General features: G+C 38.5%; 1 protein-coding gene across 5 annotated transcripts in view; it reads right to left on the bottom strand.

Annotated features, from left to right (window-relative positions):
* Positions 1 to 15,521, bottom strand: part of SMS (spermine synthase) — a 48,140-nt gene that overhangs the window by 3,836 nt on the left and 28,783 nt on the right. For all 5 annotated transcript variants that reach the window (XM_083502036.1, XM_083502032.1, XM_083502034.1 and 2 more), the window contains exons 3-10: positions 13,682 to 13,769; positions 12,524 to 12,588; positions 9,557 to 9,732; positions 8,535 to 8,689; positions 7,956 to 8,045; positions 5,745 to 5,859; positions 5,260 to 5,339; positions 1,003 to 1,118 (exon numbers count right to left, since the gene is read on the bottom strand). In XM_083502036.1, the coding sequence (XP_083358162.1) occupies positions 1,003 to 1,118; positions 5,260 to 5,339; positions 5,745 to 5,859; positions 7,956 to 8,045; positions 8,535 to 8,689; positions 9,557 to 9,732; positions 12,524 to 12,588; positions 13,682 to 13,769 (885 nt within the window). The remainder of the gene's footprint in view (positions 1 to 1,002; positions 1,119 to 5,259; positions 5,340 to 5,744; positions 5,860 to 7,955; positions 8,046 to 8,534; positions 8,690 to 9,556; positions 9,733 to 12,523; positions 12,589 to 13,681; positions 13,770 to 15,521) is intronic.

The following is a 15,521-nucleotide window of genomic DNA, read 5'->3' as shown; positions in this document are numbered from 1 at the left end:
TCACCTAGCCCCATCCCCTCCTAATTCAGGAAAGATGACCTTCTGTCCTGATGGAAGTACGATCAATAGCAGGATAACTTGTGAAGCTGTGCCACCATTGACAACCTTTCAGGTCATCACTTCAAGCCTTAAAAAATACATTTTGGTCGCATAATATATTTCAGTTACAGATAGGTAGCCGTGTTGGTCTGTCATAGTCAAAATAAAAAAGTTCCTTCCAGTAGCACCTTAAAGACCAACTAAGTTAGTTCTTGGTATGAGCTTTTGTGTGCATGCACACTTCTTCAGATACACAGATACACAGTGTATCTGAAGAAGTGTGCATGCACACGAAAGCTCATACCAAGAACTAACTTAGTTGGTCTTTAAGGTGCTACTGGAAGGAACTTGTTTATTTTGCATAATATATTGTCATTAAAATTCTCACATCAATGTTAATTAAAAAACAAAAACAACAAAAAAACTTACATATCCTTACTTCATGGTAAGTTGATGAGAAATACCTTGCTTTTCTTTAAGACAGCACTATTAGTTTACCCTGTGGCACTTCACTTCAGTCTTAATAACATGGGCATCATTCTGAACTTTGAAAAATGGAAATTAGTATTATTTCGTGTCCTTTCTGCTGTCTTGTTTTAAAGAAAAAAAATCAGCTCTTGTTAAGGCCTGTTACACATGTTAGGAACAAACATACCCATAGCAGAATTTCTGAAAGTTATGGGGTGATATCTGACCAAGTTAAACTGTGAATAGACCAACTGAATGAAATGAAATTAGGCACAAGTGATTTAGGCCAACTAATTTCAAATGGACTTGTCCGAGTAGGGCTTAAATCAGACCCATCCATGTTATTAAATTTTGAAGCAGAATCCTCCCTACATTATTCAGATACTCTTTATCTTTTGAAGAGTGTGTGCAGTGAAGTCCCTTTGACGTACTCACTATTCACTTGGTTTATAGAATGGTGCTTATCAAGAGACATGATTTATTGAGCAAGGATACAGTTCCATGTATGAAGGGACACATACAACTTCCTTTGAAAATGCCACAGGACAGTATAGCCTACCAAGCTGTTCTTCGTAGAGAGTCAAAGCTTCAGTCAGATTTACACAATTTCCCTGCAAGACAACATGTGACCTATATATCAATAAAACTGTGGGCAGACATAATGCAAAGGGAGCAAATTCATCAATAGATTCTATATAAACAGAGGTATAAATCACTTATGTCAGTGAATCTTGAAAAAGACACAAATTTATTTATATTATTTGTAATATTTATATACTACCCAATAGCAAAGATTCATTGAGCTGCTTAACATTTGTTTGTTTGTTTATATCCCACCTTTTTTCAGTATTGGGACTCAAGGAGGCTCAAAAAATTAAAGCAAACATGGATACAACACAGAAATATATTAGATAACAAGCAATTAAACTATAATAGAAATATTAAAACCGTAAGATAGGGAAGTAAGACATAAACATGAAATCTATAAGAAATCATTATTCATAAATTATAAAGTAAGAAAGAAACACTCCAGCTTTAAGGTATGATTCAGATAAAGCACATCATAAGGATATTTACACAGAAGTCCTACCAAGTTCCATGGGTTTTATTCTGCATTAAATACATTGAGGATCATGGTTTTGTAGAATCTCATAGTAACTCCTTTCCCGTTCCGAATGTTAACACATATTACAAAATTCAAGGACTGGCTACAGTATCACTAGGCAGGAATTTGGAATGATTGCTCAATGCCAATGCTGTACTGACTCTGCAGTGTTACTAATCAAACTTGCTCAGAGTGGCTTCAATCTATGTGAAGCATTTATTTTATCAAAATTAAATATTTCACGACAGTCAAAATAACATAAACATTCTGAAGTGACTGTGTTACTAATGAATACATCAGTAATCTTTACCTGTAAAGTGTAAAGTACAGCATTAAGGAGATGAGTGAGAAAGATATGACAAGTTTTATACCTGAATAGCAACCGTGGCATTAAATATATCAGGTGTGGGGAACCTACAGCTGTTCAGATATTGTTGGGCTCCAACTCCCATCAGCACCAGCCGGCAGGACCAATGTCAGGAGTGATGGGGAGCTGTGGTCCAGCACTGTATGAAGGACTGCAGATTCCCCACTCCTGAAATATACAAAAGAGGCTTAAGACAGGGCAATACATAAATGCACAACAAAATGTTATATGAATTCTGAATGGAAGATCATTAATCATATACAGAACAAAAGGAATTTAAATTATAGGTGGAAAATGAATGGCAGGGAGCAGAAAGTAAACAAGGGTAAATACATTCTTGTTTCTATGCTTATTATATTAGAAAAACACATTATTATTGTCTCATTTTTTAATATTAGAACATCAAATAAATAGCAGAAGGAAATTAAGTATTTCGGAAATAAATTGAGTTATTAAGTGAACCACAAGCATCATAAAATGGTAAGAGAGAGGTTAATATAAAGGCAAGGAAGTTAAGTATATAAAACTTGTTTAGTAATCTATTATTATCCGCAGACCTGCAGTGGTTATTTTGTTCCGCTGCCTTTTACAAAGCATGTAATTTTGTCAGCATTAAATTGAATGGGATAGCATATAAACAACCTGCGTGTGTAATTTGGAAATCACAAATAGAAAACAGCACCAGGTAATTTATGGGACATCCTGCCAGTATAGAGGTAGCTTAATGGCACAACCCAATCTCTATAATGAGAGTAATCTGCAGTCTAGTTTTGTCATCCTCGGTATCCCAGGTTTCATCAACCAGCTCATCAAATCGCGAGCAATCACAGGAGACAACGTGGCAAGCAAATTGTGGAAAGGGAGAAGGAAAATACTTCTGAAATACTTAATTAAATCCAATAGTTTCTCCAGTACTATTCATTCATAACACTTATACACTACTTTTGAAAAAACAACAACCCTCAAAGTGGTTTATGAAAAATTAGAACAATAAAACCAAGAGAAATTCACAACCATAGTTCAAAACATACTAAACATAAAAGACTAAAACAGATTAAAATGACCTCAATTTTCTGGGCATCTAGAAATGGTTTTTTTCTTCTTCTAGGCATCTAGAATGTATTTAACAGATGCCAAAAGGTCACCTGCTTGATTTCACAATAGGAAGGGAGTTCCAAAGTGAACAATCAAGTTCTTACCATGTGGAATAGGGACTATGCGACACCTGGAGTAATGCCACTACTGTGACCACATCTGCATCAGAAGCAGGCGAATATTTTACTTCACAGTACCACACTTCACATTAAAAAAAAGACCTATGCAAATTCACACACCAGGATGGTTTGTTCATAATAAATCAAATATGCCAAACCTAGGCCCATGTTGGATTTATATGCCCACCTACATTTTTTATTGCACTGAAATTACACAGTAGGCCACAGGGGCCTCCTTCCCCCCAATGCCTGCTGAATCGCACAGTAGAGCCCTGTTTGAGGGCTCTGTCAAAGTTCAAAACTAAGAGTTGTAGAAAGGGGAATTGAGGAAAGAAGGTCTTTCCTTTTCAATCCTAAGTAACCGCACACCCTTTAAAAAGCTTAAAAAACATCACTGAAAAGGTTATATTAGGATCTGGTAAGTACTCCATGAAATATATTTCTGAAGAACAACTTCCACTGAACTCAATTTTCCATTCATATTTCCCCATAATCACCCCACTCTATACCCTGAGCCCCAAAGACCAGACTTATAGGGTATTAGTACACAGAGCACACAGATTGCTGACATTCTCTGCTAGGTGAGCAGAGAAATTATTCCTCAGGCGTCAAAGATCAATTGCCTCAAACCGTTGGAGAAGGAAAATCTCCGTCATTTATTTCTACTATCTCAAGCTGTGATTCCTAGTTAAATGCCAGTCTTATTGTCAACTTATCAAGTACAAAGGATCGGGTGACCCCCATCTTCGAGAGGAGCTTGGAAACTTTGCCAATACTGCTAAACTTTGAGAACTATACAGATAATGTTTTAAACACTTAACAAGGTAAATAAAACTAAAACAAGTGTTTGCGTTATATATGTATATCAAGCATATCTTCTAAGTTTATGCATTTTTTAAAAGTGTGAATTCTCATTCTGTGAGCAAAACTATAACGGCTGTCAAATGTTTGTACACAGCAGCCTGTGTGTAAGATGTGTCTTGCGTCCCTATATTCCTTGCGCATAACACTCTTTGGATTTTATTACAAGAGCCAACGTTTTTAGTTGTCAAACTCCATCTAGTGGCCAAAGAGTATAATGCAGATGACTACACCGCACAAGATATTCCCTGCCAGCATACAGCAACACTCTAATGGCCATTCCTTAGTTGCATTCGTTTTTTAGGAGCAGCAAAAGCTCTTTGGCGTTTTGACAGTGTTCTACTGCTATGGAACTAACGCTTCCTGATCCAGAAAAGGATTGGGGCCCCTTGCTTGTAACAGTTATTTAAAACAGAGAACTTCTCACACTAACACAGAGAAACAGACTAGATTGCCTTCTTATATGCTGAAACATTTCCTCTTTAGCTATTAAAACTTGAGGACTGAAAAGTGTTTACTTAAAAATAAAGCATCTGTGGATGAGCTTGCCTAGCTACATATTTCAGAGTCACAAGGTGACAAATTTAAACAATAAGCATCCTGTTTGGCACTGACCATGGCTGTTGCTGGAAATGTATTGTTTTTCTCCCTCCCCATCCCCCCCTTTAAAAATGCAGCTAGGATTATCAAAGTGTAAGAATATTGGTGGCTGCATGCCAGCTGTAAAATACCCTCATCATTTCTGATAAGGTATAGTATACCTTATCTGTATAAAATAGTATTTGATTTTAACTTCCCTGAAACCAACCAGAAAACGTGAGCCAGGCTGAAAAATGTAAAACAAAAACGAATCAGCTTTGGGTTAATATTCTAAAAACAGATTTAGCCAAACTTCAAATTATGTTTAAGTCCCCCAGATTTAACCAGATTCTGGAGCAGGCTTATCTGCTCCTAATGCTGGTATGCATAGTAAGCAATGAGCAAGCCTCAAGCATTTATTTGAACTTTCTCTGGAAGACCCCATTGTCAAATAAACCCAGATTTTCTCTGATTCACTTCAGCCTCTAGCATGATTGTGTAGGACACGTATAAAAGCCTTGGACTGCTCCCGATCTCACCCAAGGGACAAAGTAGCATCTTAAACAGGCTTATTCTTTCAAATTTCGCGGTCATACTTCATTGTGATTACTTTTCATCTGCCATACCTGTGTAAAATATTTCCCATCAGGTTTCAAGACTTTCATTGAAAGGTCCAGAATCATCCGCAGAAACTCCCACGTAGAATCTAAATTTGAAAAATACTAATTGTTTAATTAGCAATTCACAAGGAAATGTTCATAACTGTGGTAAGCTATAGCAAAAGGTAACATTCTTAACGTTACGATAATCTTTTTGTTCAGGGTTATAGGATGCCTTGTAAACACGTGGCAATTACAATGGAAAGGGCATAGCATCTGTGTGCAGAAGTGTGTCATAATGGCCAACTGTGCTCCATTTTCTACACACATGCCCACACACTTGACATGCATACACCATCTAAGCCACTCCTGGGTCAGTGCATGCCTCCTTCTCCCCAACCATCCCCTTATCTCAGCCAGATAGAAGTTACTCAACTGCAATCAAGGTTTTTAAATGAAAGAGTTTTCATTGTAAACAAGGTTCGCATTCAAAAGGTCAGAGAGACATTAACCTTCTTCTGGAGATGTGGAGATTGGAACAGCTGTCAAATCGTTAATTACATAATCAAACATCCTTTCTTCTTTGGCATACCTCTTCAGGACTGGAATACAATCTTCTATTAGAACCTAAAAAACAACAATAGTAGAATTTGGGCAACTTTTCATATACGGGGTTCCTCAGTTAGATCACTACTACCTTTTTAGCATTCTCAGATCACTCACCCATTGTTTCTATCATTTCGACGGTACCAACATTGAAGAAATCAGTAACTAGTACAGATAGTTTTTGTTTTTAATGCCCTTAGCGTGTGGGTCAAAATGTATAGCAAAGCCTGTCAGTGCCTGGTGGTTCACATATAACACATAAGGTTTGCATAGAAGCCTACATGCAAAAAAGGCAAATGCCCATAACATCAACATCACAAGACTCAGATGAACAGATTGCACAGATGCGTTGGGCTCTATTTCAGTATGCTCCCATGTTAAGTGCACAATTATCTGACAGAGAAAGGATGATCTCAGCCTCATTGTGAATGTATATTCACCATCTACACAGGATTCTTTAACTCATCTTACTTTCACAACAGTGCCATAAGAAGCTGTTTTATACAGTCAGACAACTGCTTGATCTAGATCAGTACAGGTGAAACTTGGAAAATTTCATTTATTTCAGTAATTCAACTTAAAAAGTGAAACTAATATATGAGATAGACTCATGACATGCAAAGCGAGATACGTCAAGCCTTTATTTGTTATAATTGTGATGATCATGGCATACAGCTGATGAAAACCCCAAATTAACAATCTCAGAAAATTAGAATATTAAATAAAATCAGCAAAACAAGGACTGCAAATACAGCAATATTGGACCTCTGAGAAGTAGAAGCATGCATATGTACTCAGTACTTGGTTTCGGCCCCTTTTGCATCAATTACTGCCTCAATGTGGCGTGGCATGGATGCTATCAGCCTGCGGCACTGCTGAGGTGTTATGGAAGACCAGGATGCTTCAATAGCAGCCTTCAGCTCTTCTGCATTGCTCGGTCTCATGTCTCTCATCTTTCTCTTGGCAATGCCCCATAGATTCTCTATGGGGTTCAGGTCAGGCGAGTTTGCTAGCCAACCAAACACAGTAATCCCATGGGCACTGAACCAGGTTTTGGTACTTTTGGCAGTGTGGGCAGGTGCCAAAGTCCTGCTGGAAAATGAAGTCAGCATCCCCATAAAGCTCATCTGCGGAAGGAAGCATGAAGTGCTCCAATATCTCCTGGTAGACGGGTGCATTGACCCTGGACTTAATGAAGCACAGTGGACCAACACCAGCTGATGACATGGCTCCCCAAATCAACATAGACTGTGGAAACTTCACACTGGACTTCAAGCATCTGGCATTGTGTGACTCCCCATTCTTCCTCCAGACTCTGGGTCCTTGGTTTCCAAATGAGATGCAAAAGCTGCTCTCATCAGAAAAGAGATTTGGGTTGTTCTGTAGGATTTCAGAGGAGCATTTTCCAACTTCTATGTGGAGATGCCAGCATGGATGAACCAGGGAGCTTTGGTTACTACTGTGCTGTGGTCCACTCTCAGATTTGGCTGAGAGACCATGATAAGCCCTAAGGCTACCCAGAGAACTCATATTTGATTACTACTACTCCCCACCCCCAAAGAATGTGACAAAAGGCAATGGGGGGGGGAATCATTAATTGTGCCAGCATTCATTCCTTTCTGTACAAAACAAAGACCTCACAAAATAAAGAAAACTGAAAATAAGGTAATAAGGATCAACATGCCGTTTCAGTTTTATGGTGCTAGAATATTTCCTTTTATAAATTGAATTTAAACCATTTATTTATTTTTTCTATAACATTATTCTAATTAGGAAGTCTAGCATACCTCAGATGCCTAGTTCTTGAGTTTATAAATGTACTATATAGCCTGTTTATGCAGAATACATTATGACTCTATTTCACAGTCCTGCTGTAGATGGAACAATGGATATTATAATTTCAGTACATGCAGCCTCTTCTGAAACATGTATACATTTTAGTGACTGAAAGCAAAAAGAAAATCAACTGCTACTAGTTTATCATTTGTTCATAATGTCTTAGAATTGTATATAGCTATACACAATACACAGTAATGCATCAGAAAGTACTCCCAAACGTGTATTTTCATTGATGAAGATAACATCTTTCATTTTGCATGTTTAAGGCAATTAGTTACCTGATAGCATTCTCCTTTCAGATTGTCCAAGACATCTCCACATGTTTTGCGCATATATTTTCGACACCCGTCAATCACCATTTGGTCAATGTATCTGATGCTAGTTAAGAATCCACCAACTCATTTTGTTGCAGTTATTAAAACAAGTTATTTAGATTTGCTTCGGAATAGTAAGGTTTACATTCCATAATCAATAGACAATTGTTTCAGGCAGCTCTTAAATACATGTTATTGACAACTGTTTTAAACATTCCTTTATAGGTAGCTAATTATCTGACACATAGTCCTAATTTTAAAATATACTTAGCATGGCTCAGAAATTTGCTGCATAATCATAAATGGCCAACATTTAAGTATCTTGGTCAAACGATCTACTAAAGTCATGATGCCTCTATCTGAATTAGGACAATCTGAGCCAGATTTATGGTGCCCGACACACAATGCAGAACTTAAGATGGTTCTGAGAGGTGCTTGCATTAATCGTCTGATCTATTTTGATCTTTCAGAACAGAATGCACAGGGAGAAATCATGACAAAACATTTTCAAAATGAACCGTCACCCACTTACTAAAAGGATATCTCTACCATGGTGACCATCTTTGGTTTCAATTTGACTATTTCATACAGTATTCCCCCATCACCACCTCCAAGAATGAGGACTTCTTTGTCCGTGTAGTCTTCCTTCCCGCTGCCCATTATAGCTTGTGTATATGCCAGGTCACTCTCTGCCAGATCTTGAAAAGCGCAGGGATTAAGAGATATATGTGAGAATGTTGTAACAAAATTCTTTTGTTTGTGATAAATAAGAACATAAAGTTAGACCCGCTTGCATTTACATTTCAGAAATCCACAATGACTTTATTATTTTAAAGTAAATCGTTCAGACTAATTAAAGGGGTTTGTTGATCAATGACACACCTAGAGACAGCAGCAGACTGCAAGGAAGCAGTCAGCACCAGCCAGTGTGCGATAATGTTATGCTCCAAAATTTCAACATTCCCGGGAGAAGAGTCCATACCATAGTATGATTCATTCCATTAACATAATCTTTTAATATAGATAGTGTAATTAGTTTTGATAACAACGGGAGCCTAAATACAATAATCAACAGAATCTTATCTGCTATTTTCCCCCAGTGGGTTGAATGATACAATGCTGGCAGGAATGGAAGAAACTAGCTTCATCAGCACTGTATAAAATTTCCAGCCGAATTTATTTCATGTTGCCCCAAAAGATTCCTTTTTACAATTACTGGTGGGGTAATATATATATTAAAAAAAAATATGATCTCAGCTGAAAAACACTTTGACCACAGGTCAAAATATCAGAAAGAGAGAAATTCTGATAATAGAAATCCCAGAAGCTCTGTGGGAAACCGACACAATTTAGAGCCCGCAAAGTTAAATGCTGCCATCCAGAGGTTCAAGAAAACCTTCTGCAATTACTGTCTGTCCAGGGCTGAGGGAGAAAGAAGAGGGTGGCTGGGTTTCAAGCACAGCAAACCACAAAACATGGGTTGACTTTGGATTGACAGGTCACAAGTTGTGCAGGTCAACTCTATAGCAGTTGGCTGTGTATTATATAAAAACAGCAATACTCACTAACATCCCCACTGAGGATAAGAATATTTCCAAACTGTTTCGAGTGTAAGATTTTAATATTCTGGTAAGCTGACTCTTCATCATAAACAACTTCATCAATGTCATATTCCACCAATCGTCCATCAGCTGTGGGCCAATATTTATCAATAGCATCTCCTCTCACAATGGCTGGCAATCTGAGAACGAAAAGACAAAAGAAGAGAACGTTCACAATTTCAGGTTTGTGCAAAATAAAAAAATTCCTTCCTTTTTTATTTTGACTATGGCAGACCAACACGGCTACCCAGGTTTGTGCAAGTTAGCAAAAGCTATATAATAGTCAAGACATTTCTAAAACATTACCTTCCTAGAGGTACTCGAACACTGCAACCTAGTGTTCCAAGCTAAGAATTTCCATTGTAAACTTTTTAATGTTAGTACTTTTGAGACAATTGCCATTCCTTGATTTGCAGCCCCCAAAAAATGTATTCCATTACTGGAACGGAACAAGAGATAAGCAGCACACAAAAGGTTTTTGAAAAGGTAGTTATTTTTAGCATTCACTGGTACAACAACATTCCAGGCAGACTCTCATGCTGACTTATCTATGAGTATTTTTAAAATGTCCATTCTGATACCACTACAGCAACAACGGAATTCCTAGGCTGGAATGTTTACATGGAAGCTGCTGTTATATAACTTGGACATAGCTGTCAAACAGGTTGCCAAAGGACGGCAGATAACTGTGCTAGCTATTAATGCTTTTATATACTTTGTTAAATTAGCTTTCTAAAGGTAGAAATGACAGAGCATGTTAAAAGTTGTTTTGTTTGTGAACCACCCTTGGTATTTCTTCTTGAAATGCAAAGGGTATACAAATTAATTTAATTGATTAATTAATTAATTAATTAATTAAACTATGCCTTCACAACAGCAGAAAACATAAGGACAGGAAAATCTGTCATGCCTTTCAGTAATACCCAAGCCATGCCATCTAATGAAACAATTTAAGAGACACTAGAGGGCAGTACCAGATAGTACGCAAACTTCAGGAGACCAAAGGTTTTTTTAACTATAAAAACCAATTTGCTTTATAGACTATTAAAACCAGAGAAATATTTTAATAGAGAGAGCAAACCCACCAAAATATCTCAAGCTTTATTCTTAATCTCCCCTGTCCACTCCTATGCCACACATTATATTTACTGGTGCCACACATTATATTTACTAGTGCAGTTATTTTACCCAAATAGCCATTGTCTGGTCAACTGGGATGCAAGAGACTGACAAAATGAGCTGACAAAAGGTGGATCACGTGTAGTGTGTAAAGCCTGTTCCAAGGGTACAATGCAACTGCCCAAAGAGTAGGAATACTACTTTTGCTTTTCCCAGCACTACCCTGCTCTCCCCGCAGCCAACTAAGCTGTCTTCACTTATGTGGTACCCAGGCAGTTGCCACCTCACAGAGAGCACACAAGGCTATGCCGATGCTTCCTACTTTTTCACATGGAAGTATAACCTGAGCAAGAAAAAGCTACAAAATGGTGGCATCCCACAAAAGCCAGAGAAGCAGGAGACTAAAATCACTGGTATTCCAAGTAATAGTTTCACTGTGCAAATGTGAACTGTACTGAATGTGAAAGTGCTGGTGACGTTGACAACCAGATGTTCAGATTACTATCAGAGGCAAAAGGCTGCCTCTCTCACCCCTGTAACCTACTACACTGTATCAGTTCTGTTTTTCTAACGTAGTCAGCCTCCATGCCTTATCAATGCTCATCACTCTGTTCCTGTACATAACAAAATTATTTCCTTGTCTAATCCAGCATTAGGTAACTTGTGCCTTCCGCATGTTGTTGGATTCCAACTCTTATTAGGCCCAGACAGAATGGCAAAAGGTCAGTAATAAAGGAAGTTGCTGTCCAAGAACATATGGAGGGTGTGACCATGGTTGCTGATCTCCTCAGAAATACAGTGGTACCTCAGGTTAAGCACTTAATTCGTTCTGGAGGTCGGTTCTTAACCTGAGGTACCACTTTAGCTAATGGGGTCTCCCGCTGCCGCCGGAGCATGATTTTGGTTCTCATCCTGGGGCAAAGTTCTTAACCCGAGGTACTATTTCTGGAGTCTGTAACCTGAAGCATCTGTAACGTGAAGTGTCTGTAACCTGAGGTACCACTGTACCAGTCTTTGGTCTAGCTACAGATTCTCTCCAATCACTGGAAAAGAATGAAGAAATGTATATGGAAACCCAGGTGGGTTCTTTCTATTCTATATCCCCCCCACTGATCCGTAGGTATGGAAAAGAATGTCAAATAAGGTGCCTCAGGCTCCTTCAAGTTCACCTCTCCACTTTAGTTTTTCCCCAACCCCATATATTTCTGTATGGAATAAAAATCACAATAACATGGCAGGCCCCCCCCCCCCAAGACTACAACTTAACACCACCCAATTATGCCCCCCAATTTCAGTTTATTTCATTTCTATCCTACCTTTCTAGTGCCTATGCACTATTCAGGGCATCTAACTATACTTGACAATCACAGTATTATGTAAAACAACTTATTCAATAGGAATGTAGGAAGTTGCCTTACAGGCAGATCATGGATTCATCTAGTTCAGTACTGTCTACTGACTGGCTGTGCCTTTCCATGGTTTCAAGTACTTAGCAATGCAATAAGCTGCCAAAACAAAATAAAATGTCTCTACCAACTAGGAAAAGGCAGCCAGAGATGAACCACCCATTTTTCATAGGTTTACTTTGGTGCAGCCACACTATGCCATCATGGAACTCCATTGAATAATCTACAGCAAATGAAAAGTTTACTACATTAAGAAAATGTAAGGGTAAAATGAATGAGCTTGAGTAAAATGTTTTGTAAGTCTCAATACTATGTGTTAAAATTCCATATTCATTTACCAGACATGTCAGTACAGCAACAAAGACTCTGTTGGGCAATCTGACCAAACAATCTCAAAATTCCTCACCGTTTTACTCTTTTGATGTTTCTATGACACAGTTCTTTCATTCTTTCTTCTATCTTGTTTAGAAGCTGTGATAAAAAAATTATGTCTGATTAAAAAACAATAGGATCCAACTAAAAGAACAAGATTCCTAAAAATATGATACACAGCCAACTTTTCTCTCTCACCTCCAAAGCCCATGGCAGCTAACAGTATAAAACTACTAATAAACTGTTGGTGTGTGTTAATTTAAACTTTTGACATTTTATGCAGCCTTGAAGCAAGTACTTACATAAATATTTGGTCCTCTTGGGTGCAACAGTTGCATTTGCATATAACAGTAAATAATGGTGTAGCACTACATGGACAAGTGTCAATAAAGATAAGCAAAGCCTGAGGATTTGTCTATTTTCCCTTCTCATTTTTGTTAAAATTAATTTTGCTTTCAGTGAGTTTAGCACTGCATACAAGCCAGTGAGCTTAGTTTCTAAACAAACCAAATCCAAAACATGAGTTATAAATAACCTCCTTTTTTATCATTTCATTCAGGAAGTTTGCTGTTAAGTACTGTGGTACCTCGGGTTAAGTACTTAATTCGTTCCGGAGGTCCGTACTTAACCTGAAACTGTTCTTAACCTGAAGCACCACTTTAGCTAATGGGGCCTCCTGCTGCTGCCATGCCGCCGGAGCATGATTTCTGTTCTCATCCTAAAGCAAAGTTCTTGACCTGAAGCTCTATTTCTGGGTTAGCAGAGTCTGTAACCTGAAGCATCTGTAACCTGAAGCGTATGTAACCCGAGGTACCACTGTACTATTCAGGGTTTAGAGGTAAAAACAGAAAGATCTGCAATGCCTTATATACAAACAGAAACAGAGAGAGAGAATTAAAACCATTGTGAAAATAAAAATGGTTTTGTCTTCCACTGAAATGTCATCAAGGTCAGTGCCAGGCGATCTGTTAAGGAATGCAGTTAATGGGTTAATTCTCCCCACAATGTACCTACAGGCATTTCTGCTTTACTGTTATGTCTGAAGCAAGCTGGAGGCTTGCCCCGTCCTTTTCCACTGAGTTTAATGGCTGCAAGAATTAAAACCTAGCATTTATGAAATTAAAAATAAGCTCTGTAAAAAAAATGTGTCTAGAATTCAAGCACTACCATATATATATGGTACTATACCTACCTGCTCTACGTCTCCTCCACTCAAATCGTTGCAACTCTGTACATCGACCAACACCAAGCCATGTGGATAAATTCTCAGATTGGCAAAACTAGACAGTAAAAACAAGAAAAGTGTCAGATGAAAGCAGTCCCCCAGACCCTACATTCTAAGCACCAACTTCTTCAACAAGAACTGCAGGAAGAGAACCTCCAGCACCTGAGCTGCCTACCTGCTGCCAACTCTCCCCTCATTTATATTCTTATCAACTGTCCTGTGAGCTCCTGTTGAAAGAAGACCATCTGAATATTTACATTGCTTCCTTCCAACTGTGAATACTTGGTAAGTCCTTTTGGTTAAGAGAAATTCTCCATTATAGACAAGCTTGATTTTTTTTAAATGATCTAGGATGACTAGAAATTTAGTATGTTTTGTTTTCAAACAACAAGAAGGATTTCTAAAACGTTATCAAACTCTGTTCCATGCAAGTCTGAAGAAATGGCTTTAATGCATTCTTCATTAAAGGGGCAATTGCGCCTGGGGGAATGCAAACTTTAGGAGGCAGAACACTTAGCTCCGTGAATTAGAGGCGGTATCTAATGCCACCAAAATTCTGCTGGGAAGCTAAGCATGCTGCCCAATATCTATGGAAAATTGAGAGCCAGTTGGAAAGTTGTCTTATTCTTGGTTTTTTCAAGCAACGCTAGGAACCTGTTTCAGCTGAAGAATAAGGGGGGAAATGCTTAAAAACCATAAACAATGGAACAGGGGTGATGGAATCAGCTGGCTGGATGTGATCAGTGGAAAGATGTGGTCAATGCAGCCTGGGAATTTATTTATTTTTAAAAACCTGCTAAATAGCTGGCAGATGGGCAAGAGATGCTAGCTGAAGGAGAAGGCAATGAGCACAAAGGAGGTAAAGAGGAGACTGGAAAAGGGACAGTTCTATCTCTTGTGTCTCTTCCTATCTTGTCTTTTTCTCCATCCCTCCCCTTCTCTTTCCACCAGAAACAAGGCAAAGAAGGCCAAGGGAGAGGCACAGAGATATAAAATGGACAAAGAAAATTATCTCATTTTCTAGACTGGTCATTTTCTGATTCACACAGAAAGTATTTTTAAATGTCCCCAAGGGCAGAAGGAAGAGCTGCACATAGAAATCAATGAAGAAACCCAAGACTTTAATGCAGCTGTAACTTGAGCTGGAAAAGGCTACAGATGAAATAAAAATGTAAGAGGGAGAAGGAAGTTACAAGCTGAAGGGGAGGGAGAAAATGGGAGGCAACATGAAAAAAGGAACATCATAAGGCTGGGCAAGAGTGCTGAAGAAAAGCTGGGAAGAGTGCTGGAGAAGGGGACAATGAAAGAAGTTTCTAACTTCCCTGAGGAAATCAGAACTGGAGCTCACCAAGATGCATTTTCACTTTTGTGAGGGCCGCTGGGTGTCAGCCCTCAACTACAGAGGCAGAGCTAACACCTTCAAATGGAGCCCACTCTGCCAGAAGTTCTGGTAACACACTGCCACTCTGTGTGTGTGTGTGTGTGTGTGTGTGTGTGTGTGTGTGTGTTAACAGTATTTAATTCTGGATTTTCAATTGTTGTAATATGCCCTGGGAACTGCTGGTGTAGGATAATAAATTTAAGCATCATGCTTGTTTTAGTATTTCTAGTATTCATTGTTTAACTTGTCAAAATTAAGTTTAAATACACTGCTTAGGAGCGCTTCTGATCCTAGCTTTGATTCTTGAGCCCAAGGTATCACTGTGGCTAGCAGTGCCTTTGCCCAGCTGAAGCTAGTACATCATCTATACCATTTTTGCCTTAGTTACACCATGCTGTAATGGGCAGTATGGAAGCCTCATATGAA

This window comes from Podarcis liolepis (assembly GCF_965112155.1).
Source record: "Podarcis liolepis genome assembly, chromosome: 4".
Lineage (NCBI taxonomy): Eukaryota > Metazoa > Chordata > Lepidosauria > Squamata > Lacertidae > Podarcis > Podarcis liolepis.
This window is presented reverse-complemented; position numbering and strand designations above follow the sequence as displayed.